This window comes from Rhipicephalus microplus, unplaced genomic scaffold, assembly GCF_043290135.1.
Source record: "Rhipicephalus microplus isolate Deutch F79 unplaced genomic scaffold, USDA_Rmic scaffold_12, whole genome shotgun sequence".
In the NCBI taxonomy this organism is placed as follows: Eukaryota; Metazoa; Arthropoda; class Arachnida; order Ixodida; family Ixodidae; genus Rhipicephalus; species Rhipicephalus microplus.
In genome coordinates this window covers 30616942-30641692 of record NW_027464585.1, presented here as the reverse complement: position 1 = coordinate 30641692, position 24751 = coordinate 30616942, and the positions used below count along the sequence as shown (strand labels likewise).

Sequence of the window (24751 nt, the reverse complement as noted above, 5' to 3'; positions counted from 1 at the left end):
ACCGCGGATCGCAAAAAGCTGGCTGAAATCTGTGCGAAAATGCCCCATTTCCGAGCGCGATACTTCCGCGCCTTCGCCGCCGCTCGCGGAAAGCTTGGTGTCACTGGAAAGCTTGCTTCACCGCCGTACTTCTCCCGGTGAAACCACGACTCTACGAGCTAAGATAAACGCACAAACAGAAAAAATGCGAAGGCATCCGCGACGCCTTAGACGCGCACCCATTGGTCGCTCCTGTCACGTGGTACTGAGCGCGCTCTGTGAGTGGCTGCTGTGACGCGCTTGCTTGCGCTGGTCGTCTGCTCCGCGCACGCACGTCTGCTACGCATACGCTGGCGCACAATAGTTTGCGAATCCCCTGCCGATACGCCGATACGGTCGCTGATACGGTCGCCGATACGCCAACTCTTCTCTAGCGCGAGGCTTAGCGCCCGCAATGGATCGTCGCGTGGACCGGAAGCGCAGGACGAAGTACCGGACGAAGTACGCTTACGGCAAGCGTAAACGCAAGCCTCCTGTTGGGAAAACGAAGCAGTCAGCAGCGATTGAACCAGACGAACCGAGTACCGCGTCGCCACCAAGCTACGTGTCGTCGGAAGCCGACACCTGCTCGCTGCCGATGCTCGGCAGTGAGGCCTATGACGCGGGGCCGTCAACTAGCCACGACGTTGCGGTGCGGCCCGAACGCGAAAGAAGTTTCGTTTTCGCTGCGGCGGGTGACGATGCGGTGCCGGCTGTTCAAAGTGACGGTGAATCGACGCCTGGCAGTGACACTGAAGACCCGGGGCCATCAACTAGCCGCGGCATCACGGTGCGGTGTGAACGCGAGAAAAGTTTCGTTTTCGCGGCGGCGGACGACGACGTGGTGCCAGCTGTCCAGGATGTCGGCGATCGTTTGCCTCAGCGGAAGCGCACCGTTCAAATACACCTGAAACCTCGTTTCGTGTCCTCGGAAGGCGCCGAGAAGCAAGCCAGCAGTGTCCGCGATGCACTTCGCGAGGTGTCGGCAACGGAGCGGAAGTTCGGGTTCGCGCAGCAAACGGAGCAAACATCGGCAACAAAAGAGGATGAGTTCACCCTAATTCAGGTTTCTGCCATGAATTCCCTAATAGGACCTGCACTGTGCCCAAAATGTTGTAAGAAGACTTTGTCAGTGCAGCATGGGACAAAATTGGGCCTGGCAGTAAAACTGGTACTTTTGTGTGCTTCCTGTGGCCCTATTCATTCACCTTGGTCATCCAGTAGAAAATCCGAAGGAAGTCAACCTAAGAGCCATGCAAGCAATCAAGTCCATTGGAAAAGGGCCCACTGCCCTGAATGACTTCTGGGCTACAATGAATGTCTCTCATCGGGGCATTCATCAAAAAACCTATCAGGAACACCTAAAAAAAACATTCAAACCAGGAGCAGAGGAAGCTGCACAAAACATCTTTGCAGATGCTGTGCTTGCGGTAAAAGACGTGTACAGTAAGATGCAGCCATCAAGCCCAAACAACATCACAGTTGTGTATGACGGCACGTGGCTTACAAGAGGCCACAGCTCACACATTGGGGTAGGATGTATTATTGAGTTTTACACGGGGCTTGTGCTGGATTGCACAGTCCTTTCCAACTTCTGTCTTGGGTGTTGTCAACAACCAGCAGAGAGCGACCCCAACTTCGTCACTTGGGCTGAGAAACATCAATGTCAGAAGAATACTGATGTTGGCTCCGGACAGATGGAAGTGGAGGCTGCTCTGACACTTTTCAGGCGCTCTGTCAGCAGGTATGGCCTCCGCTACACCAACATTATATGTGATGGTGACAGCCGAACCTATCTTGCTCTGTGCAAAGATGAGGTGTACGGCTTCATACCACTGACCAAAGAAGACTGCGTGAACCATGTGCAGAAGAGAATGGGCACCGCTCTCCGCACACTGGTGACAAGAGCTAAGAAAGGGGAGCCATTGGGTGGGAGAGGTGGACTGACGCAGGAGTTGATTAAAAAACTGACCAGCTACTACGGGTTAGCCTTGCGAAAACACACAAGTGTCCCTGACATGCAAAGGGCCGTGATGGCCACTTTTTATCACGGCACGTCCACCGACGACGAGCCTCACCATGAGCTCTGCCCACCTGGCCCTGATAGCTGGTGCAAACATCGTTCAGCACAGGCCAAAATGGAGCCAGCACCACCTCACAGCTATAACCTGTCGAAACGTGTAGCGGAGGCTCTGCTGCCTGTATACCAACGTCTCTCTGACCCGCAACTGTTGGAGCGATGCAAAGGCAACAAAACTCAGAATGCAGCGGAAAGCTTGCATTCAGTTATTTGGTCACTGACTTCAAAGGACCAACACGCTTCATTGTTCGCAGTGGAGACAACAGTACATGAAGCAGTTGCACGCTACAATTTTGGGAATTTGCGAGCCTACACTGAAATGTGCAAGTCCGTGGGCATCAAACCTGCTAGCCTCGCCCTTCAAAGAGCTGAAGAAAAAGACCAGCAAAGAAAACGAAAAGCACGCAGTGCAGAAAAAATGAAAGAGAAAGGACGTAAGAAGACCCTCGCAAGCAAAGACACAAAGTATTACAGTCCCGGGACATTTTGATGGACCTTTACTGACTGTTCAACTTTAACGCCAGTTTTCTCAGAAACATGTTTTGACCCGACTGTCCAGCTTGCCACGATGCTTGCATGACTATGGCTTGACGGATTTTCATGTGGTTTTTTGCATTGTGTTCCTCAGTGAATTTTCTATGTCGTGACGTTTTCATATTTGTTAATTACTACCTCAGTATTTTTACTCCTAAGCTAATTTCACATTATGATAACGACCACATTTACAAGCATGTATACAATGTTCTCTGTAAAATAAAAACAGAGTCATAAAAATATTTGCAGAATGTCACGACATCAACCATCCCAATGGCTAAAATATAAGAGCAACTATAGGCTCCTACCATGTTTTTTTGTCACACCAGGCTTTGGGCAAGTTTGGTAGTACACTGATGGATAAAAAAATTTATAATGCCAGAACTACTGGAGATAGCTGAATGAAACTTTGTCATTTATCATTTAGCGCAGTTTCCAGTAAGCATGCCAAATTTCATTGCTCTACGACAAAAACTAAAGAATTTCACTTTCGATCCCCACCTCCCCCCTTAATAAGTACGAGGTGAGCAAGTCAACCATATCGATGATCCTGAAAAACAAGGAAAAGATCATCAGTGCCGATGACAACACAATGGAGAGAAAGCGCTTGCGGAGAGCTATCTATACGAACGTGGAGGACGCACTGCTGAAATGGTTCGTAGATGCGCAGGCTCGGAACAGTCCTGTAAGCGCTCCTATGATGCTGGCCAAAGCGAAAGACTTTGCATTCCTTTTAAACTTTCCCAACTTCTGCCCTGGACATGGCTGTGTACATCGGTTTAAAGTGCGCCATGGCATTGTGTTTAAATCGATAGTTGGTGAGGTGGCCTCAGCAAGCAACCAAGACGTTGCCTCGTGGCTGGAAGCAAATCGAGACACTATTTTCAGCTATGCCGAGCGAAACGTTTATAATGCGGACGAAACTGCGCTATTTTATCAGATGCTACCGGAAAAAACTCACGCCATGAAAGGTGACACGTGCGCTGCCGGCAAACATAGCAAAGTGCCCGTCACAGCACTTCTGTGCACTAATATGGATGCCAGCGACCGGCGCGTGCCCTTTGTAATCGACAAATCGAAGAAGCCGCGTTGCTTTCGGGGATATGTGCCTGTTTGTTACAGAGATAATTCCAAAGCGTGGATGACGCGCGATTTATTTGTAGAGTGGCTGCACGAAGTTGATCAAGACATGCTCAAGCAAGGCATGCGCGTGCAGCTTGTGGTCGACAACTGCTTCCCGTACTACGTATAAGCCTCGCTGGCGGCAGTAACCCTGCTTTTCCTGCCGCCCAACACAACATCTAAGGTACAACCGCTGGACTTGGGCATCATTCGCACGTTCAAGAGTTATTATAGGCACCGCGTTGTGGAGCCCTAGCTGATAGCTGTTCACCGCCCAGCAGCCAGCCTGCCGCTTCAAGTGACCTTGTACTCAGCTTTGGAGATGCTGAAGGCTTCGTGAACAGAGGTGACGATTACATGCGTGCAAAACTGTTTTCGCAAGGCCGGCTTCGTTGACGCCGGACCCGATGCTGAGCCTGAAGCCCCCGAAGAGGACCGATCTACCGATTTGAGGCAGCGCGTCGACTCCGACTTGGGATCGCTGGACATCTACTGGGATGACTTCATTACGGCCGATGATGATGATGCCGACACTGCGGAGCCGTGCACGGATGAGGGCATAGTAAAGGAAGTGCGTAGCAAGAGTGATACGGAGGAATCAGATGACGACGATGACGTAACTTTGGAGCCAGCGACCACGAGTGTGCCTGTAGCGATCAACTACATAGATAGCCTCCGGCAGCTTGTATATGCTAAGGGCCTCGGCGAAGAACACGCTGCCGCCTTAAATAAATTCAAGACAGTACTCATCACACCTGCGCTCTCAAAACAGATGTGTATTACGAACTTTTTCACAAAGGAAAAAAAATTTTGGTTTTCACTTGCAAATTTTTAAGGGGACACGCTGGTCTTGAAAAAAACATTTTTATTATTAGAGATATTGTAATAAAATTAGGTGTGTATATGGATTTTTCTTCCTCTTTTCAAAAATGTAAACATATTTAATGTACACCAACTAATTATGAAATTGTGAGAGCATAAGTGGTGTCTAATTATGTAATTTCTTATGGATCATCAAGGCACTTTCCTTCAATATTTTTAGGTTTTGTTTAGGATGCAGCTGTAGCCAAAGACCTGCCATGCGGAGCTATGCTATTTATATTGTCACTGAGATACATCATCATATAAAAATTCTCATTTGCACTGAAGCTCCACAATTTTGAAATCTAATTAGCTCATATTATCATACCTAACATTTCATATGTCCCCTTTTGCCACAAAAAAAAAAAAGCATAGCTCCATAGTCCTGTTTATTATTAGTTCAACGGTATAAAAAAAAATTACTTCGCAATAAGATGATGAAAAGTTCCGTAAGGCTGGTCGGGTTGGCAAAAAAATGTGAAGCTGAGAAACACATCTCAAGTTTCGACACGCACTGGAAAATTTTCTATAAGAATCTTTACCACAATATTTATACCCACGTTCCCCATTTATTCCCCTGCAAAACAAAAGAAAATGCCCCTTATTCCACCCTAGGAATCGTTTCTAAAAAATTCTTCCAATGTGGAAAGCATTACCAGAACCCCACCATGACAAAGCTGTTGAGGAGTTCTGGAAAAGCCACGGGGAATGCGGCTCAAATGACTAGCTGTTAGGTAACATGCTGCCTTGGGTAATAAGTTGCTGAGCCAATAAAATATACAGTCGATGTTCTGACTTCCCGGACCCTCAAGGGACCATGAAAATGTCTGGAAAATCCAATGCACGTAAATTTTTAACGCATAATTTTTGCTGACAGTAAGGATCATGGCAGGAGTACAAAATTCTCACTGCAATCTTGCAATTGCATCATTTAGGTGGCTCTAGCTGTTTATGAAAAAAAAATCGATGTGGCCAGTGCTACCTCAGCGGTCAACACCTTGGACCAAAAAAGTCTACTTTCTTTTGCACGGCAATCCGCGTGCCCGCGATGACGTCTGCCACAATTTCAGCTACACGTCATGATGTCGCTGTTCACCGATGACAGTGTCATCAGTGCACGCGTCAACTCCAAGCTCCTTGGCTGTGTAGGCGCTGCCGAAAATCGAACTTTCGCTGGGTAGCTGACTTTCCCGACAAAACGGTCCTCGTTTGCACCGATTTCTCAGCTCGCTGCGCCTGCTCCGCCGTTTAGTAGTACACAGCATCAATCCGAAGTGTATCACACGTCGAACTTGGCCTCACGGCGTCATCAGTAGACAGCATCGTTAATGTTTCCGGCAGATCCAACGGGTCCGGTCGCGACTCCAACTCAGCTGCCAAAGGTGCACTTGTAGGCGGCGCCTTCTTGTTCCAAGGCCATTTTTTACGGCTTCCAAAAGTGCGTCGCGTTGATAATTTCAGGCGAGAGTCTCCAGGCATCTCGATAGCGGTAAAAAAAGTACCGGTGCAAAGCATAAACACGATGCATTGAGAAACACCCACGATCCTAAAAGCAGGCGCACACTAACAGACAACCGCGGAGGCGAATGGGAAAAAAAAAGATGACGCGTCAGTCACACCAGCTAATAAGAGACTCGGAAAGGCGCGCTTGAAAGGCGCGCCACGTGACAGTCAACCAGAGATCTGGAAACGACCTTCGGAAAACCCGCCACAGCGGCCATTCTGCTTGTGCGACACCATTTCTAGATGACGCAAAATGTGCATAAAGAAAACAGCTTCAAATCAAGCCCAAGATGGCAGCGCTCGGTCCGCTGCAACGCACATGGCACGTGCGGGAAGTTTGAACAAATTTCGTTCTTTTGCGAGCATTTCAGTCCGACAGTGGTGCATTGAAGGCCGATTTTATCGCGTTTCCCGACCAAAATCAGCGTTAGCAATTTGACAGTAGGTGCTTAGAAATACGAACGCCCCAAAAATAAGCTTTGCGAAAAACCGATTTTCTGACCATTTTTTACCCTTCTAAGACCTCCATCCCCCTTAAAAGCAATGTTTCATTTACAACAAACTGCGGGATATAACGAACGGATGCTGCATCGCGCTCAGGTTCATTATAAGCGGCCTCGACTGTAATATTTTATACCCGAGTCTAGCTTTCCTGACAAGGTTGCATTTTTCTGTGTTAGGCCAAGGTTCACAAGTTTTCTTTTTGTGAAAGTACCTACATGAAACATTACTTTAGAGTATTCTGAGTAGTACTTTGTTGTGGAACATTGACCACAAAGCCAACAAACAGCGTGCTTTTTGCATTTGCCGAGAAGTAGGCAAGAAATTTTCTAGTTCAGTTCTAACAGCAACATAGTCTTTTTTTTATAGCTAAACAGTTTTCTTTCTGGAGCTGGTGATGTCCGTACACACTGTGCATAAGCTGTGCAACAACAGCTCTGTGATTGCTAATACATGGGCAAACAGTAATAGTTGATAGTACTAAGTTTGGTTCAGTAAAGTGAAAAGTTGGGCGAGATAGCTTTGATTGATTATAAACTGCACCAAAGTTTATAATAAGTCTGTAATAGGTTTGGTTTATGTCTATCTTTCCGATAGGTCCTAAGACCTGGTAGAAAGATTTTAACATAACTTACAGAGTCATCTACCGGTGATTCAGTGCCCATTACAATTTGAGCGTTAATGGTTGCTACCAAGGACAGAAAACAATCGACTTTGTTCTTTATGCTGCGACAATTACTATAACAGAAACAACATATAACAGAAAGCCGTTCAGGCAGTGGACAACCCACTCAGTCATCGTTGAGGGAAACAGATTTCAGAGCCCGTCATAAGCCTCCATCCATTTGTGCATGAATCATTTGTGGAACTGGCATCTGCGTGTCGCTGTCCCAGACAAATACCAAGTAATTTTGTGCACTCGTATCTTCCCCCCTTTATTAGCTCAAAGGTACAAAGTGCTGCTTCGCAACCTAATGTCACTTTGGCAGGTCAATTCTTGCCACCTGAACCAAGTCTATCAAAGAAACAATTGTCACTAGTACTAAATTTGCAAGGTGGGTACGCACCACAATGTGTATGTACTGGATGACCCGAGGTTTGAAGTACAGCCTTTGCCAGGAGCGGCACAAGAAGTGGGAGTGGTCCACCACACGCACCCAGTCCTGCTGATCCACCGACACCTGCGGCACCAGGGTAGAGGGGGGGGGGGGGGGAGCAAAAGTTAGCTTGTTGTTTGCGCCACTTAAGGGGACTGAGAATCAATCATAGTAATACCGATTTTCTTTAGTGCAATGGAAAGCTCACTGGTCAGTGTCTAGTCACAGAACATTTGCATCCAAATGTTTTCTTTCTGCTGCGAATATGAAGTTGTATACACTCGTGACAACATATGCTGCAAAAAGTGAGTACATCAAGCACGGAAGCATGGAGTAATGCGTTACAGCTTCACATGGTCCATTGGTGGCCACAAAGGCAGCGCCACTCCTTACCATGCCTCTCCCTATGCCTTTTACCTCGTAAAAAGCACAAAATCGAGCGGACGTATACAGTGGAACCCTAATTATACAATTTTCACGGGACCACACAAAACCATCGTATAATTTCAATATTAACAGCGATGCTTTTCTGCAGACTGATGTAATTTGTGCCAATTTCAGAAAAGCCTTTCATCAGGTCTCTCATCGTAAATTACTTTTCAAGCTTCAAAGATTAGGAATAAGCGAAGAAGTATTAAAATGGATAGAGGCCTATTTATCCGCACGTCAACAGGCTGTAAAAATTGAAAATTACACTTCAAGACCACTGACCGTGTACTCGAGCATTGCCCAAGAATCTCTTCCCCAAGGACCAATTCTTTTTCCGATATTTGTTAATGATCAATGTTCAATAGTTGAGGCTCCTATTAAAATGAAACTTTTTACAGATGACTGCTTGATTTATTCCCCAGTTACTTGCAAAGGTGACCACATTAATCTGAACAGGCGCTTACAGGCATTATACCAGTGGTGTATAATATGGGACATGGAAATAAACTATAGTAAGACGACATTTACGCATATTCACTTTAGTGGGCGGGAATTGTCATTCATGTATCACATCGGAAGTCACCCTTTAAATAATGCCGCTTATTTCAAATACCTAGGAGTTACTATTGATACATGTATAAAACTGTCGCTCCGGCACACCTGGAAGGCGGAAGACGACAACGTGGTTGTTGTGGGTTGGACTCTCGAGCTTCCCCTGTTGGCCTGCATCACGGTGCGCTCTTTAAGCCGTTAGAAAGACCCGCTGTCGGTGAATCAATCTTTCCCGTAACAGTATCATGCACACACTGAAATAGCACTCGCATATTGATAACATCTGTTCTAAGGCAAACAAAAAACTGTATTTCCTAAAGAAAAAACTGGAACATGCCACACCAGATGTAAAACTAACTGCTTACAAAACATTCATACGTCCTGTCTTAGAGTACGCTAGTATTGCGTGGTCCCCTCACCAGAATGTGTTGTGGGCAAAAATTGAAAGAATACAAAAATTAGCAGTTTGTTTCATATGCGGTAGATACCGAAGCACACACTCAGTCACAGCTTTGTTAAAGTACTGTGAGCTTTAGTCTTTAGAATATCGCAGGCGCAAACATCGTCTCGAATTTCTTTTTAAGATTATAAGCGGGCAAACAAAAATAAATAGGGATTTATATCTTCAGCTCCCTGGAAAGTGATGTAATCAGCTTAATAATAGTAGAGCAATTCAACCTTATTTCACACGCACGAATGCTTTCCGCCACTCCTTTTTCCCAGACACAATAGAAATGTGGAATAGTTGACCCAATGCGGTTGTGCAGCAAACGCCAGTGAATTTTGAAAATGTATTAGACAGTTTTCTTTGTAGTGATGCGTGCTAAATTCTGTTTTGAGCATTTATTCGTTAATTTCTATTTGTATAGTCACTGTTGTTTGTTTCTTATTTTTCTGTTGTTGGTTATTCATTTCGTACTTATATGTGCTTTTGAATTTTCCTTTTTTGTGTGATCGTTATGTACTTTGTGACACCCTCCCTGTAATGACCCCAAGCACGGAGTTGACAGTATCAAATAAATAAATAAAATAAATAATAGAAAAACTAAGAATGCAGGCTGTGACACTACACAAAAAACAGGTGCTTTACTAGGCCCACCTTTTTAAGGAATGTAGATTTTATTACTTTTAGCTAAAGCAGGTGCGGGCGAATCATTATTTTCAACGTTAAAAAAATCAAATCCAATGTGCATTTTTCTTCCTATAAATTGAGTCGAACATTGCCTGTGTGTTAAAACCATGTTGCCAATTGCCTCCAGTCAGAAGAGTTAGACACATGTCCCCGTCATCACATAATGGCGACAGACCACAAGTTCATGAGATAGTGTAGAATGCAACTGAGCTGTGCGCATTGTAATTTGTTGCCTTGTGAAGTACAACTAATGATGTCCCGCTATAATAATGAACGTTGACATCAAGTGAAAGATATTTTTCACAGCGAAAATAGCTGAATAGCGCCTTTATGCGTGCTGGAGTTTGTGAATGACAGTGGCACAAACTATGGCAGGAGATGAGTTGTATTTCGACCACGAAAAGTTTCTGCAGATAGAAAACATCAAAATACCAGGATCTCAGAAATGAGCTTTACGGTCAGCTGAAGTTGCTCTGGACGGAGCTCCTCTAGGTAAAGACCCTGTGTACGGACGTGATAGAGGTGTACGCAGAAGTGCATGAGTTGCCAGGAGAATAAATTTTCCAGTTCAAGAATACACTCAAACATCTTTATAACAAAGTTGAAGGGGAGCCACAATTATTTCTTTATATCCATTATTTTGTTACAGCGATTATAACATTTTGTGGCAATGTATGCTCAGATGGGGGCACACCTATAAGCATGCAAAAAGGAAAGGCGCTTCGCGGCCCGATGCACCGTTATGCGACCATGCGTGCCACAAAAAATAAACTCAGTCGAATCTCATTAATTCGAACTTTCAGGTAATTCGAACTCACGCTGAGGTCCCGTCAAAGCTATGTGTATTCCAATGGGCGAAAACGCTCAGTAATTCAAATGCACAAACACTTGTAATGGTTAATTCGAACATACTGCGCTCCGAAAATGCTCTCAGCTCCATGCCCAATCCTGCGGCGGCACCTCTCAACACTGCACACGAAGAAGGCAAAGAAAAGGAAAGAAAACACTGTGGCAGATTGTTTCCTCTCTCTCAAATGCTGATATGTGGCGTGCCTGTGCCACGCTTCTCCATTTTTTGTGTCTGCACGTAGAAAACCTCTTTTCAAGGCCACGCGCGGAGAGGAAAAAAAGAAAGAAAGAAAGAAAGCTGTCGTGGAGAGTCCTCCATTCTCGGTGCAGAGGGTAGCAGCCACGGTGGCAGCGGAGACACAGTTGTTGCCGTCGTGAGACGGAAATTGCTTTCCTCCGCAGCGTCACTTCTTGGTCATGTGACCCACTGAGCACTTCCTCAATCCTCTCCGCTGGCTGTGTGAGGAGGACAGCTCTCTCGGCCGCGCGGGGCGTGGCTGTAAGGTCGGCACAGAAGTTTTGAAAGAGCTGCGCCGAACGAGCGTCAAACTCCGCAGAAAACGATATACTTAACGCACTACGGTCGTGTTTTTTTATAGACTATTTGATGGACTAATTTAGTTCGTTATATACATATACTGGTCAATTTTACTTCGTTATAAGGTTTAAAATGCATGGTTCTCAATGGAGCTTTCCAGGAGAATTTCATTTACTTCGTTATTTCCCATTACGTTAAAACGAGGTTTCAGTGTACACCCAATCTCAATCTCTACTTTGCTATTCATCAAGCTATGGGAACGCAAGTTTATATTTTGCCTTCGTGACTACTCATTGTTACAGTCGAACCCCGCTAGAACGAAACTGACGAAGCGCTACAATGAAAAATTTCGTTGAAACGAAAATTTCATTGTAGTGAAATCGAAAAAATATCGCTGATCTAAGCTAGCAAAACAGAGAAACGTTTATTCTCAAAGCTGAAAAAAAAATGTCCGCTGCTTCCTATTTTTTCCCAGCAGCATCCCGACACGATTCTCACCCAGGCATAGCGAGGCCATGGTAAAAATCAGTCTGAAACAACGCCTAAAACCGCTTTCGTGAACGAACCAAACAGTTTCATTAACACGTTACCACCAGCAGCTGTCCGCCGTGACAAGTATCCGAATACGCTGAGATGGAGGCAGGGTATTGTGGAGCGGCGACTTTTGCATTATTCTATGCCATTCATATCATCGAGCACTCCTGACTAGCTAATTTTATTATTAAAAGGAAGAAACAGCCGCTCTGATTAGTTACCACACTGGCCAAGCGCGAACATAATGATAAGCATCTGAATCGGAAAAGGCTTCGTGTTGCGGTTGCACCCAGCAGCTGCGAGAAGGAAACTATGAACTGAGCGACTGAGCTTCAGCTTCGGATGGTCTAAGGCTCAAAAGCAAGCCAGTGGCAAAACAAAAAGCAGGGCAGTCTCATTGCCATCACTATCGAGCAATGGCAGCGCCCATGCTTGCTGAACATCGGCGGTATAGCGGTGGTTCCTGGTGGTGCCAACGCGTGTTTTAGGCTTCATTTACGTATCTTCAGACTCTGAAAGTACATCTAAATGTTGAAGATTGGGTTTACTGCATAGAAATAAGTATCTGAGCCTGGAATTGCATCGTAAATGTTCATTGAAGCGGGACGATAGAAGAAAAAGTGTTCGTTGTGGCGAAAATATTTATGCATTGCCTCCTATGGACTGCTGACGGGGAATCTAGAATTTTTCGTTGTAGCGGAAATTTCCTTGAAGCGGCGTTCGTTGTAGCAGAGTTCGACTGTATATGCGACTATAGAGGTTTTTTTTACTTCAGATAGAATCAGAAAATTGTTGCAAAATGAGGAGTCGACGTAAAACTGCGTCATATAACCAAGGTTTTCAATACAATATTTTTATGGGGATTTTGCACAGACCAAACTGATGGATGAAATTAACTCATCCGACTAAGGTAAAAATTTATACAAAAAAAGACGTTTTGGCTCCCATACGGGAGCTCAAACATGAGAACAAGGCTTCCGCATGAAAGCCGAAATGTCTTTTTTTATTATTATATTTTTCAGCTCAGTGAGCGCTGTGCTAGTTTTATCTATGACATTCCCCGACCAAGTGGATATCCGCCAAACTGCCGACTACGTAGACCGAACCGACCCGTCCGAAAACACGGGTCATTGCAAGACCGGGGGACGTATAAATGAAGTTCCACTGTACAGTGAAATCCCGTTAAGATAAACTCAGTTGACACAAATTCTTGCATATGCCAAACAATGTGGGAACGTTTCTTTGATTTGCCGTAGACTCAATGCAGAAAGAAACTCTACCGAAGTCCAACTGCCCAACAGGTATCTTCTTCTGGATGAACTTTCGCAGTGACAGACAATGCTCGCAACTCTGCCCAACCAACATTGCAGTTTTAATGAGGCATTCAGGTGCACGAGAGAAAGCAAATAGGAAAAAAGAAAGCACTTCCTGGCACAAAAACGCTAAGCGAATTTTGAAGACATGTGGAGGGAAGGAGCAAGATGTGCATAAAAAAAAGGCAGTGCGAAAAGCCGGAGGGCTGATATCTACTTCACCACCAGCCTACGATTCGAAAACTGCCGGCTTTATCAGCAGAGAAAGCAACAAAAAGAGTTTGGGAACATGATCGCTTGGGGCAACCTTAGCCTTTGCATCCTTTTATATTCTCCCCACGTTCCTTGGTTTCCCTGATGGAGCTCAAAGAACAGCAGAACACACACGAAAAAAAAAAAAAAAAAAGCAGCTTGGGCCTCCTACAAGGCTATTGGATCTTCTATGTACAGAGTAGAAAATGAAAAAAAGGCCCAATAAAAACAAGAACAAATATTGTCTGTGCCTTACAAATGCATACAAAACCGAAACTACGTTTGCAGCACCTGTCAGATGGGCCATACACATTGTCAAAGCTCACATTGTTTTACATTTGGCCTGTATCCATTGTATCTCTTCCAAGTAAAGTGCAAATTGTGACATGTTATTTTAATTATGAGAGCACACAACAAAGGAAGGTTATTTTGCACACAGAATACAGCTGGGTTATGTCTTCTCCGTGTGCGCTAGGTTTGAGACCAAGAGTACTGGAAACGGAGATCTTCAGCAGCAACTCAATCAGTAAAGATTACTATGGGCTCAAAACAAGAAAATACCCTGACCTCGAAAAGAAGCTTGAAGACTTTCTTAAAGGGGCCCTGAAAAACTTTTTCAAGTAACCATGGAATGAACTCACTGGAAGAGCTTATTGCCTTACGAGTTCAACGGCGAAAAAAGTTTTAGAATCCGTCCAGTGCGAGTGGACTTACAAAGGTTCGTCACAAGCTCCAATTGTATTCTTTCTTCTCTCGTCCTAACGACAGCGCCGGAAGCTAAGCAGGGAGGGATGGCAGGGCCACAGAAAAACGTCACGTGCGCATGGCAACCTTGAGTACTTTTTTTTTCCCCTTTGAATGCGTGAGTTTTTCAATGTGATCACGCGCGCACGAATGGACAAGTAGCGGCCTCTTGCGGCAACCTGTGTAACAAGCGAGCGCATCATGTTCGAATCAGCCAATGATTGATAGATGGGTCGTTGACGTGTGATTTTCGGTCATATAACGTGATTTGTCAAGAGAAGAGAAAGCAATTTTTAGCTGATTTTCATAATTTATTGTGAATTCCAGGCCGCGTGCTGTGCTATAATATTTGGCTCGCGCGTTGTCGGGAGCCTCTACAGTCAAATATCATTATTTCAAACACGCTTAATTTGAACTTCCAGTTAATTCGAACTTACGATGAGGTCCCGTCAAAGCTATGTGTATTCTAATGAGCGAAAACGCCCGGTAATTCGAACGCCCAAGCACTTCCGACTGTTAATTTGAACATACCGCAGCACCAGCAACATCCACCGCAGCACCAGCGACATCTCAACGCTGCCCGCGAAGGAAATGAAAAGGAAAGAAAAGGCTACATTAGAATTTTTTTTCTCCTCTGAAATGCCGATCTGCGACGCGCCAGTGTCACGCTTCTCCCTTTTCCGTCCCTGCCATGTAAAGACCCTTCTTCCAACACTGCGCACCAAAAAAGAGAGGAAAAAAAAAAGCTGTCACTGGGTTGAATGAATGTGTGATTGAAGGAAAGAAAAAAGCCACTATCTTCTGCAGCCCTCGCCCCTTGCGGGAGCCCGGCTCTGCACGGTGAGAGGGGGAAGTCTCACGCGCTGGTGCCACGCTTGCCCTTTTTATGTCCCTGCCACGTAACCCTTCTCCTTTCAACGACGCAAGCGGAAAGCAAAAAAAAAAAAAAAAAAAAAAAAAAAAAAAAAAGAGAGAGAGGCTGCCATGGAGTGTTGGTTTTCTCTAAAATACCGATCTGCTTCTCTCCGCGTGGAGACGCTCCTCCATTCTCGTCACGTGCTGGCCATGCTGCGGTTGCGTAGCGGAGAGCGGGAGGCTTTGCTACGCAGCAGTCGTTGTCGACGTTTTTAGAAAGTGTCGGATGCTGGAGAATGCTGAAGCTGAAGTAGAAATGCTTTGCAAGCTCCGTGCGAAATTGATTGACTCACTGCAAGGTGAACGTATGCAGATGCGCATCACTGATTACTTCAATTAACAACGATGTTCTTTGATTTGTGAATAAATGCAAGTCTTCTTAAACTTCCCCCTCGCGTGTTAGCTCAATGCACATGCGCCACTGCATGAAAAGCCCTCCGTTTATTTAGCTTTCATTAATTCGAACATCTTTTAATTCAAACAAATTTTAGGATCCCTTCGAGTTCGAATTATTGAGATTCGACTGTACTACCAATCTGCAAGGTTTTCTGACCATGCTCGAAAAGTATTGCAGGACCCCTTGAAGCAACTACGTGTATATTAGCTTTGTTAGCACATAAGCGAGGCTTGTACAGAAATGATATTAGAGGCAGTAAAGCTGGCTTTCAGAAGAAAAGAAACTGAGAGAACAAATTTTCATTTTCTGAAGGAAACTCATGTGTTTAGTACCTCCCCCCCTTCTTTTTTTTCCTAAACCTGAACATAGGGTTGTGGTATAGATTTAGGTTAAAATGCATTACCAATATATCTAAGAGCATAGTTATTATGAACCCGCAAAATGAGGTAGTCATTAGATTCGTGTAAGTACTCTCCTGGAAGGTATAGTTTTTATCAAGTTGATCCAAATGAATGCTTTTTCTAGTTATTTCTACTCATCAGTAAGTCTCATCCATTCAGTGTAGAGAAGAAACATATTTGGATGCACTTGGTAAGTTGCCACGTCTTTTAATGGGGGCAGATCTGATAAGCCAAACTCCAGATAAGACGAAGTGGACATCTAGAGTGTGGGCCTTCCTTACCTCGATGTAGTAGGAGTATGCCCTGTTATCCTTGTCCCAGAGCAACAGCCGCAGGTTGTTGAGGATGCAGGGTGCCCCCAGGCGCACCAGGATGCCCTGCCCCCCTTCGTCAATGGGGTGCCGGGTGAAGCCACGCTCCATGTCATACACCTGGGTGTCCCCATCCAAAAGGGCCGACCGCATCTCCCCCTGCAACACCTGCGCCCCGTGCAGCTGGGTGGCCACATTCTCACCTGGCACTGAAACGCAGGGTAATATTCATTCATTCATTCCCCATTGCCCGAACCAATGAGTTTCCAGCGACACCTGTTAACACGCATCATAAATTCACGACAGCACAAAGTAATACAGAAGTCAATGCCAGTGTGAGCTCTCAATATTCGACACTGCAAAGCAACACCAAGTACCTCAGCAACATCCCAATACACATGCAAATTCATTGTTCCCAAGAACTATCCAACAATTGCATTCACTACCTTCATCACTCCTCTGATGTCTCTCAGTTGAAAATGTCGAGGAAGGACCTGAACAATATTTCACTCTGTCTGACAGAAATGATGGACACGTTGACTTTCCTTTACTAATTTCGTGATGTTCTAACCCCTGCTATGTGAACATTACGAAGAAGCTTGCAAATGAATGCACAGCTGTATTGTGTTATATTGTAGTTTATTGTATTGTATTTAGGTGTGTTGTACAGTCAAACTCTGCTACAACAAACGCCACTTCAACAAAATTTCTGCTACAACAAAAAATTCACAATTCCTTGTCAGCAGTTCATAGGAGTCAATGCATATATATATATTGTCGGCACAATGAACACTTTTTCTTCGATCGTGCCGCTTCAACAAAATTTTATGATGCAAATCCAGGCTTAGATACTTATTGCTATACATTAAACCCAACCTTTACATTTAAATACATTTTCAGAGCCTGAAAATACGACAACGAAGTCTAAAACACGTGTTGGCACCACCAGAAACTGCCACTATACCACCGCTGTTCAGCAAGCATGGGCACCCCACTGCTCGATAGCGACGGCAATGAGACGGACCTGCTTTTGAGCTGCAGATGATCTGAAGCTGGAGCTCAGTCGCTCAGTTCATGGTTTCCTTCTCGCAGTTGCTGGGTGCAACCGCGGCACAATGTCTTTTACGATGCTTATCATTATGTTCACGCCTGGCCAGTGTGGTAACTAATCAGAGCGGTTGTTCGTCTGCATTATTAACAAAATTAGCTAGTCGCTAGTGATGGATGATAAAAATGGCATAGAATAATGCAAAAGCATAGAATAATGCTCCACAATACCCTTCCTCCATCTCGGCATGTTCGGATACTTGTGACGGCAGACAGCTGCTAGTGTTAACGTGTTAATGCAACTGCTTGGCTCGTTCACGAAAGCGGTTTTAGGCGTTGTTTCAGCGTTCTTTTCACCATGGCCTCGCTATGCATGGGTGAGAATCATGTCGGGATGCTGCTGGGAAAGAATAGGAAGCAGCGGACATTTTTTTTGGAAAAACCAGAATAAAATGAAATAACAACTGAACGTCAGGCTACTTTTAACTAACCCTTAACCATTTTAAACACATGCTTAAGGCAAACAATTTTATTTCTTGCTACTATATGTTTCGAGTCTGCTTGGCTAAGGAATTGAGAAATGGCGAGTGTGTGATACAGTTAAACCTGCTTATCATAAACCTCTATATAATGAATTCATCAATATAATGAAGTTACTCCACTGAAGCACATGTGTTTCCTACCTCTATGTAAAAAAGTAACAGCGGGAGACATTCTCGATATATTGAATTTTTGCAAAGGACAATCTAGAAATTTTGCCCCAGATTTTGTCATTTTGTGCCACCATGCATCTTCCGCGATTGCCCCGCCGCCGGCGAAGCGCAATGCGGCGACTCCCAGGCGAGAGTGAGCCAGAAGAAACAAGTACTTACACAGGCACCCTCGGTAAGGTCTATCAGCATCCCTGGTCTCGGTGCGGAGCTTAATGGCATCCAGAAGTGTGTTGGGACACACCAGCCCTGTGGGGCGCACCACGTTCAGAAGTTCTTGCACTGTCAGCAGTGGTAGACGAACCTGAAACAGGCAGACAACACATGGAGCTTGAAGACTAAGGTTGCACAGCAAGCTTGTTGGTTATCCATAGTAGGTGATGTATAGCGCATCCGGAACAGAGACGACGAGACATAACGCTGTGTTTGTGTTGTGTGTCTTCTTCTCTGTCCCGTCCTGGTTGCGCTACACATCAGATACAGACACCATTTCTCAAAGGCTAGTTTTCTCTGTCATGAAAATCTCGTACACGTCTAAGCAAGTGTGAAGCTCTGCAAACACTGATAAGATATTTTGACATTATACCCAGGTATTCTGATTTGGAGCAATTTTCGGAGTAGAAATGTTTTCTATTCCGGAGCACTTGGGAGCAGCTACTCTTAAATACGGGAGCACTCTGGAGCAGCTAACTTCACATCCCAGAGTACACTGAAGAAGCAAGTTGCATTTATATTCAAGGACATGAGTAATTATTTTGAGGCTTTTGTGAAGAGCTAGATATATTTCGATTCATTGCAAATCCCCCACAGCCAATCACCTTATGAGCATTCTCTATTTCACTCAATGTGACAAAGATAATGGTGTCATGCTGCTCAGCATAGGCGTGTGCACAAGTTCCCTTGAAGGGGGGCGAAGGCAGGCAAGCGTTCGTCACAGCGCCTGCCCACCCTATGAATTGAATGTATGGGGCTGGGTTTGTGCCCCCCTTGAGCACACAGCATCTAACTTGTTCACCAATTATTTTTGTAGCAAATAAACAAAATGATGGTTCAATAAAATTGTACTTTAAGAAATACCATCTTAAGTACAGTAGAATGTCGATGATGGAAGTTTGTAGGGAACACGCAAAATATTCATATCATTCCGAATTCGTATGAACCAGAAACAAGTTAAAGCTGATCATGAAGATAAACAACAACATTGGGGTCAACTTCTTGCAGCAAAAGGTCCATGATGTTCTTTTGAAAATTCCTGCTTTCAGAGCCCTTCAATAAAGTGCCACAGTTTCGTCATGCATGCTTCTGGTGCTATAAGGCGCGTTCACACTTGGCACTATATGGAGCATAAACGATAAAAACTTACTAAAAATTCACTCGCTTCGCCACTCAGGTGGCCAGAAAAACAGCCACGAAGTCAACACGAAAAAAATCAGTCCTGGAGAATTCACGTATGCTGGCTGCAAAACCATGTCCGCACCCGCTGAAAATGTTCACCTTCGTCCTACTTTTTGTATGCATGCCACCGCCGCCGTCGCCGCTTCAGAATTTATTCCCATGCATTAAAATCTGTACAGAGTTCTAGTTACGCATGCAAAGCACTGAAAACAAACAGTTTACACCCTTTAAGTGTTGTTTCAGGAGATACGTCAGAAAAAAGGACACGAACGGACGCACCAGCAGCAGTGGCAACGGATTCAGCCGGCAGTGCAAAAGAGAGACATATTAAGGCATGCCGACTTGCCGCTGCTGTACCTTCTACTTCTGGTGTTCACAGCGATTGTAATTTAAACCAGGCTCTCGATGAACGCATCTTTTTCAAGGCCGTGAGCTTTGTTGTACTGCACGGGTAGTTTGCGATTGCGCCAAAGCGAGCCACCGTCGAGGCCTTTGCCCCCATGTTAATGCAGCCGGCGTAGCCAAAGCCATAGCAGAAAGGCAATCCACTAGTGCATGGCGGCAAAATTGGTTTCGGACCGACTTTTTAGTGTCGGCCTCGTGGCACCTGTTTTCCAGCCACCTTCCTGACTGTGAAGCGAGAAAAATTCAAGCGAGTTTTGCCGCATTCGCTCCCTTCGAGGCCAAATGTGAATGCCCCCCCCCGCCCCTAATACAAGGCGCTTTGCGCCACTCGTGTGCAGTGGTCGATAGCGCGTCCGCTTGATCTGCGATTGCTCAGTAAAACGTTCATATAACACCCAAACACGGTGTATTTTATATGACATAGTTAATCCGGAGCAACCTTAAAATTCGTATCATCGCGAAATTGGCATCGACTGTATTCGTATCATCGAGATTCTACTGTACACCTAAAAAGTGGTACGGAGGGGAAGATGGAAGCTTGCGATGAAAAATCCGTAAACAGTGGTTGTGTCGGGCCAGCGTTTTTGCACTTGTCTTCGAAAGAGGTGACTATTGGGCTAGTTGGTGCTTTGACATAGAAACCATCCTGACGGCTCACAGCTAGAACAGAACTGATTTCTTTAGCGCTTCTGTGTCTACACTTCTTATCCTCTCCCCCACCCTAACAAAGGAGGGGGAGGGGGCAACACTGGGTACGTGGGTGTGAGAGATCAAGGGGGGGGGGGGGTCCTGTGATGAATCATATGAGTGAAGAAGGAACAGGTGTTCTGTGATTACGAGAAAAATCAGAAAGCGGTGGGGAAGTAAGGATGTACACATGCCACGAATTCCTGGTTGCCGAACTGGTTGTCGCTAAATAAAAATCATAGGTTGATATTCCTTGACGAAGGGCTTAACTTGCAATGGTTTTCTTTAAGTATATACCATGCCAATTAGATTCAAGATCCCTTATGGAAAGAATTCCACTATCTGCTTGGAGTGTTTTGAACTTGTGAATAAGGTGCGACTCTATATATTTGCTGTCTCTTCAATCGGAAGTTTGATTGCATTCCTTTTGCAGCAAAGTTTTATAAGGCTAGCGCTCACGGGGTACCTTATGCATAAGCCTAGGCCGACTCAAAGGCAAAAGCCATATTGTTTTATTTGTAATAGCAATTATATGAACATTCATGATAGAATTACGCTATTGCTGTCATGTCCTGTGCAATGTCCAAATCAATACTCCCCCTTTCCCTGTGCGCATCGTATGTTTTACACACTGGTAAAAATGCAAGAGCTGGGGTGACGAATACGGCAGAAGCAAAGATAAAAAAGCCAGCCAATTTATGCGATGACATCACCCCATGTGCCAGGCCTGACATCGATTGCTACTCAAGCAGAGAGGAACGCGAGACCACAAAGAAAGGGGGGGGGGGGGGAGCCATCGTGGTCCTAGAGCAGCAACTGTGAACTTTGACTCTGACTTAAAAAGGGACACTGAAATAGTTTCTCCAAGTTTTGCCAGCGTTTCAGCTAGAGCATCACCAAACTATTTTCGACACAAATTGAGCGACACACCGAGTACCAAGATCGTTATAGACAGTTATAGCATACCCTCCTTCTCACTTCTGCCTAGCCCCTTCAAACTATGAGGCACACTGGCATCCCTGGCCATCGCAGTTCTCTTATGAGCGCACTTGACCCTTTGAGCTTTGCTCAGTCTAGACTGCCGAGATTGTACGCCAATAGATTGCGCGTGATCTCGGAGGCCATCACACAGTGCACCCGGCAGCAAGCACACCGCCTAACAGGAGAGACGAAGATCGCAAAGTGGTTCATATCTGCTCTGATAGGTGCCGCCACCCTACCAGTCGATATTACTTCCATGCATTCCACAGCCAATCAGATCAGCAACCTCAGTAATATCGTGTTACCAAAACATGTAGTTGTGTGAATGGGCATTTGACAATGTGTTTGGCTGAGTCACAGCAATCTGCAGAAATTCGCAACTTTAAAGTGTTGTAATAAATCACACAGTTTGCGAAGGAAGCTCAAATGACCCTTAAGACTTTGTCTATTGTACAAAATCATCAAAATCATTTCAGGGTCCCTTTAAGGGTGCGATCACTGGCGCATGCACTATTTCATCAGCCACTACAGGCAGCTTGTAGACAGTCATACGTGTTGTACTCTTAACGTGAACAGACTGCGCCATAAGTGCTTCGCTTCGTGGAGCACCCATATATGGGGCATGCACTAAGCCCCCAAGGCAGCCACACCTTTGTCGCACGATTTTGGAGGTCCATTACTTTGCGCTGTTTGTGCTGTACGCTCATTGACGTGCAAGAGGTTCTGGGGGTCTCTAGTCATCCAAGTCGCCGTACAGATATAGAACACAGCGTGTGCAGCAAGTATTTTGCATGTGTGGCGAATGCGCGGATCTTTAAATTGGCAACCCAACACTAGTGCTTCCCACAGATGACGTCATTGTACCTTTTAGACCCAATATCGCATAATTCAACAGAAACACTGCTTAAAAAGACTATGGCCAGTCCAGGTGTCCATGCGGTTTTCGTGTTGTCTGTTGTCCAAATAGAAGCAGACGTTAATGGTACAGAATGTTTACGTGTAGTCTCATCAGTCATGATACCTGGAGATTGCAAGTGCCAGCGACTGTGCCCTTCGAGCGACGCAGCCTCCCACCCCCCCCAAAACGAAACAAGAAGCAATGAATGTGATAACGTAATGTTCATTTTTTAACCATCTGCTAATCACCCTGGAAGGCGAAGGCATAAGGTGCAATATGGCGTAGCCGCTTCACAGCGGGCTTGCCGACACCAGAGCCATCAGCGATGGGCTCACTACAGAAACCTGCGCGCATTAAAACCAAATTGCAGATGCTCGGACGAGGAGGCATGCTTTTATTAATGAAATGACATGAAAAAAAAAAAGGAAGCGAAAAATTTTAATTTGGACCCTCAATCATGAGCTAGAAAGGTTAGGGTCTTTTAAGGACATTTATCGCAGGAGCAATTACAAACACGCATGTGCTGGTGGAAGAAATTACGAAAAAGCTCTCCTGCATGAAGATCCATAAATAAAGTTCACTTGAGGAAAAGTGCCAACGCTCTCCCATCGTTCATGTCTTTTGTGGATGCAAAGCATGGAAATAGATGCGACAGACTTTCTGGGGCACGCGTTAGTTACGTGCAGTGCCGCTCTTCAAATGAGCTATCAGCAGCAGTAGTGTTAACTTAGCGAGAAATTCACTAAATTTAGCGTCTTTTCAGTCGTGCTAGCGACAATAATCTATTTGGAGTTCTAGCGACATTTCTGTAGACTTTCGAAATTTAAGGTAGAGTGTTATAAAACAGACATAGAAAATTAGGAAACTTGTGAGACCAGTGGAATGCTCGGCACGAGCTAATAAATGAGGCTGAAGGACACAAGATCAAGCTGCTTGTGGTGCTGCGATCTTTAGCTTGCAATGTAGCCGTTCCAAGCATTCCTTATGTTCAAGTTAGAAATGGTTAAAGCGGCTGTGAATGGCAGTTGACTGGCTCACAGTTTACCCAAACAGGTGGAGTACAGCTGCTCACTGGTTCAAAGTGGCATAGCCAGGACATAGCAGTGCAGTCCAACTTCATTTGCCACTAGAGAAGTTGATTTACAATATTGTTTAAATATAAAGATACCTCTTCACGTGCTTTATCAAGTCGAAAACTAAAGACACGGGAAAAATTATTAGCATCATTGTTTAGCGATTTTGCAATGAAATTCACGGCTTTTCCGCAGCGTCATGGCTACTTTGCTAAAAAAAAAAGGTTAACGCCACTGATCAGCAGCGTTCCTCGAATGAACGACGTCCGTCGGTGAGTTACCACCACAGCTACGCACTATCAATTAACATAGACAGCACGAACCCCTAGCTGCAGGAAAGAGTGCATTTTGCCGTTGAGCCGACAAGCAGAAGTTGTGTCAGCACCAAGCATTGTCATTACCTGACATGCACGCGAGACGTTCAGCGGAGTATTTATAGGTATGTGATTGTGACTTTGGTGAACCCGAGAATAAGATGCTTATGTTTTGACACGTCGGTGTGGCTACTGCGGGTGATAGATGCTCCCAAACCCAACTTTAGCACAGTATTGTGTAATTTTAATTAAGTGGGGACGAGGGCCTTAAAAAAAATTTTTTATTTATTATCGCATGTCATGAAAATTATCATGCATGAGTGTCGTTACATAGAAATTTCAAATCTGGAAACAGATTTCATGTATCTCATTTAAGTAAAGTAACTACACATTTCCTCGTTATAATTAAATATTTTCTTACGGGTTGTAATGCTAACTTGCAATAAAAAAGTTAGTTTCCTAAACTATGCGTTTACTCTGAAAGGTTCGTCCCACAGGCTAAAGCAAACTAGATGTCAGAACTGCTATTTCTTTTATCAGAAATAATTTTTAAACTTGTAGGGTAAAAATGAGCTTCCAGTAATTAGCTGGTATTTATCATATATTTAAGATTCTATCAAGGTTGAGAGAAAAAGAAAAGCTTTAGCCTGTAGTTAAAGTGCTGCAGAAAATAATGGTATCAAGTTTGTTTAGATATCTTCATGAAAACTTGCTCAAAACTACCGTCAGGCAGATTCACTTCACAAAAATAACAATGCCAGAAAAATGATGTTTTCAGTTTTAAAAACATCTAAAATTTCACATATTGAGCTGTTAACAAAACGAAATAGTACTTTGCCATAATATAAAGTTTTACCAAAACATACTTTCGACTATAAATACCTCCAATTGCAATTATCACAAGTCAGCATTTTTTACAATTTTCTGTTATTTTAAGAATCTCGTCCCCCCTTAATCATCAGGACGGCGCACGAGTGGAATCACCACATTTGTGGGGTCCAAAGGTGGTAATCTTCACTACGCTCCTGGAGTGAACGGACACAGCAGACGCGATTGGAACAAACCAAACTTCCATGTTTATTTAACTATTCTAAAAATGGCGATATCGTCAGCCAAACTATTATAACATCAATCGTGATCAACATGCTAAGACATCCT

At 44.6% G+C, this 24751-nt stretch overlaps 1 protein-coding gene across 2 annotated transcripts in view; it reads right to left on the bottom strand.

Annotated features, from left to right (window-relative positions):
* The window catches only part of LOC119166717 (BTB/POZ domain-containing protein 9), a 160784-nt gene that overhangs the window by 82415 nt on the left and 53618 nt on the right, over window positions 1-24751 (bottom strand). For both annotated transcript variants that reach the window (XM_075882438.1, XM_037418043.2), the window contains 3 exons: window positions 18003-18144; window positions 16054-16292; window positions 7687-7800 (listed from right to left, as the gene is read on the bottom strand). In XM_075882438.1, the coding sequence (XP_075738553.1) occupies window positions 7687-7800; window positions 16054-16292; window positions 18003-18144 (495 nt within the window). The remainder of the gene's footprint in view (window positions 1-7686; window positions 7801-16053; window positions 16293-18002; window positions 18145-24751) is intronic.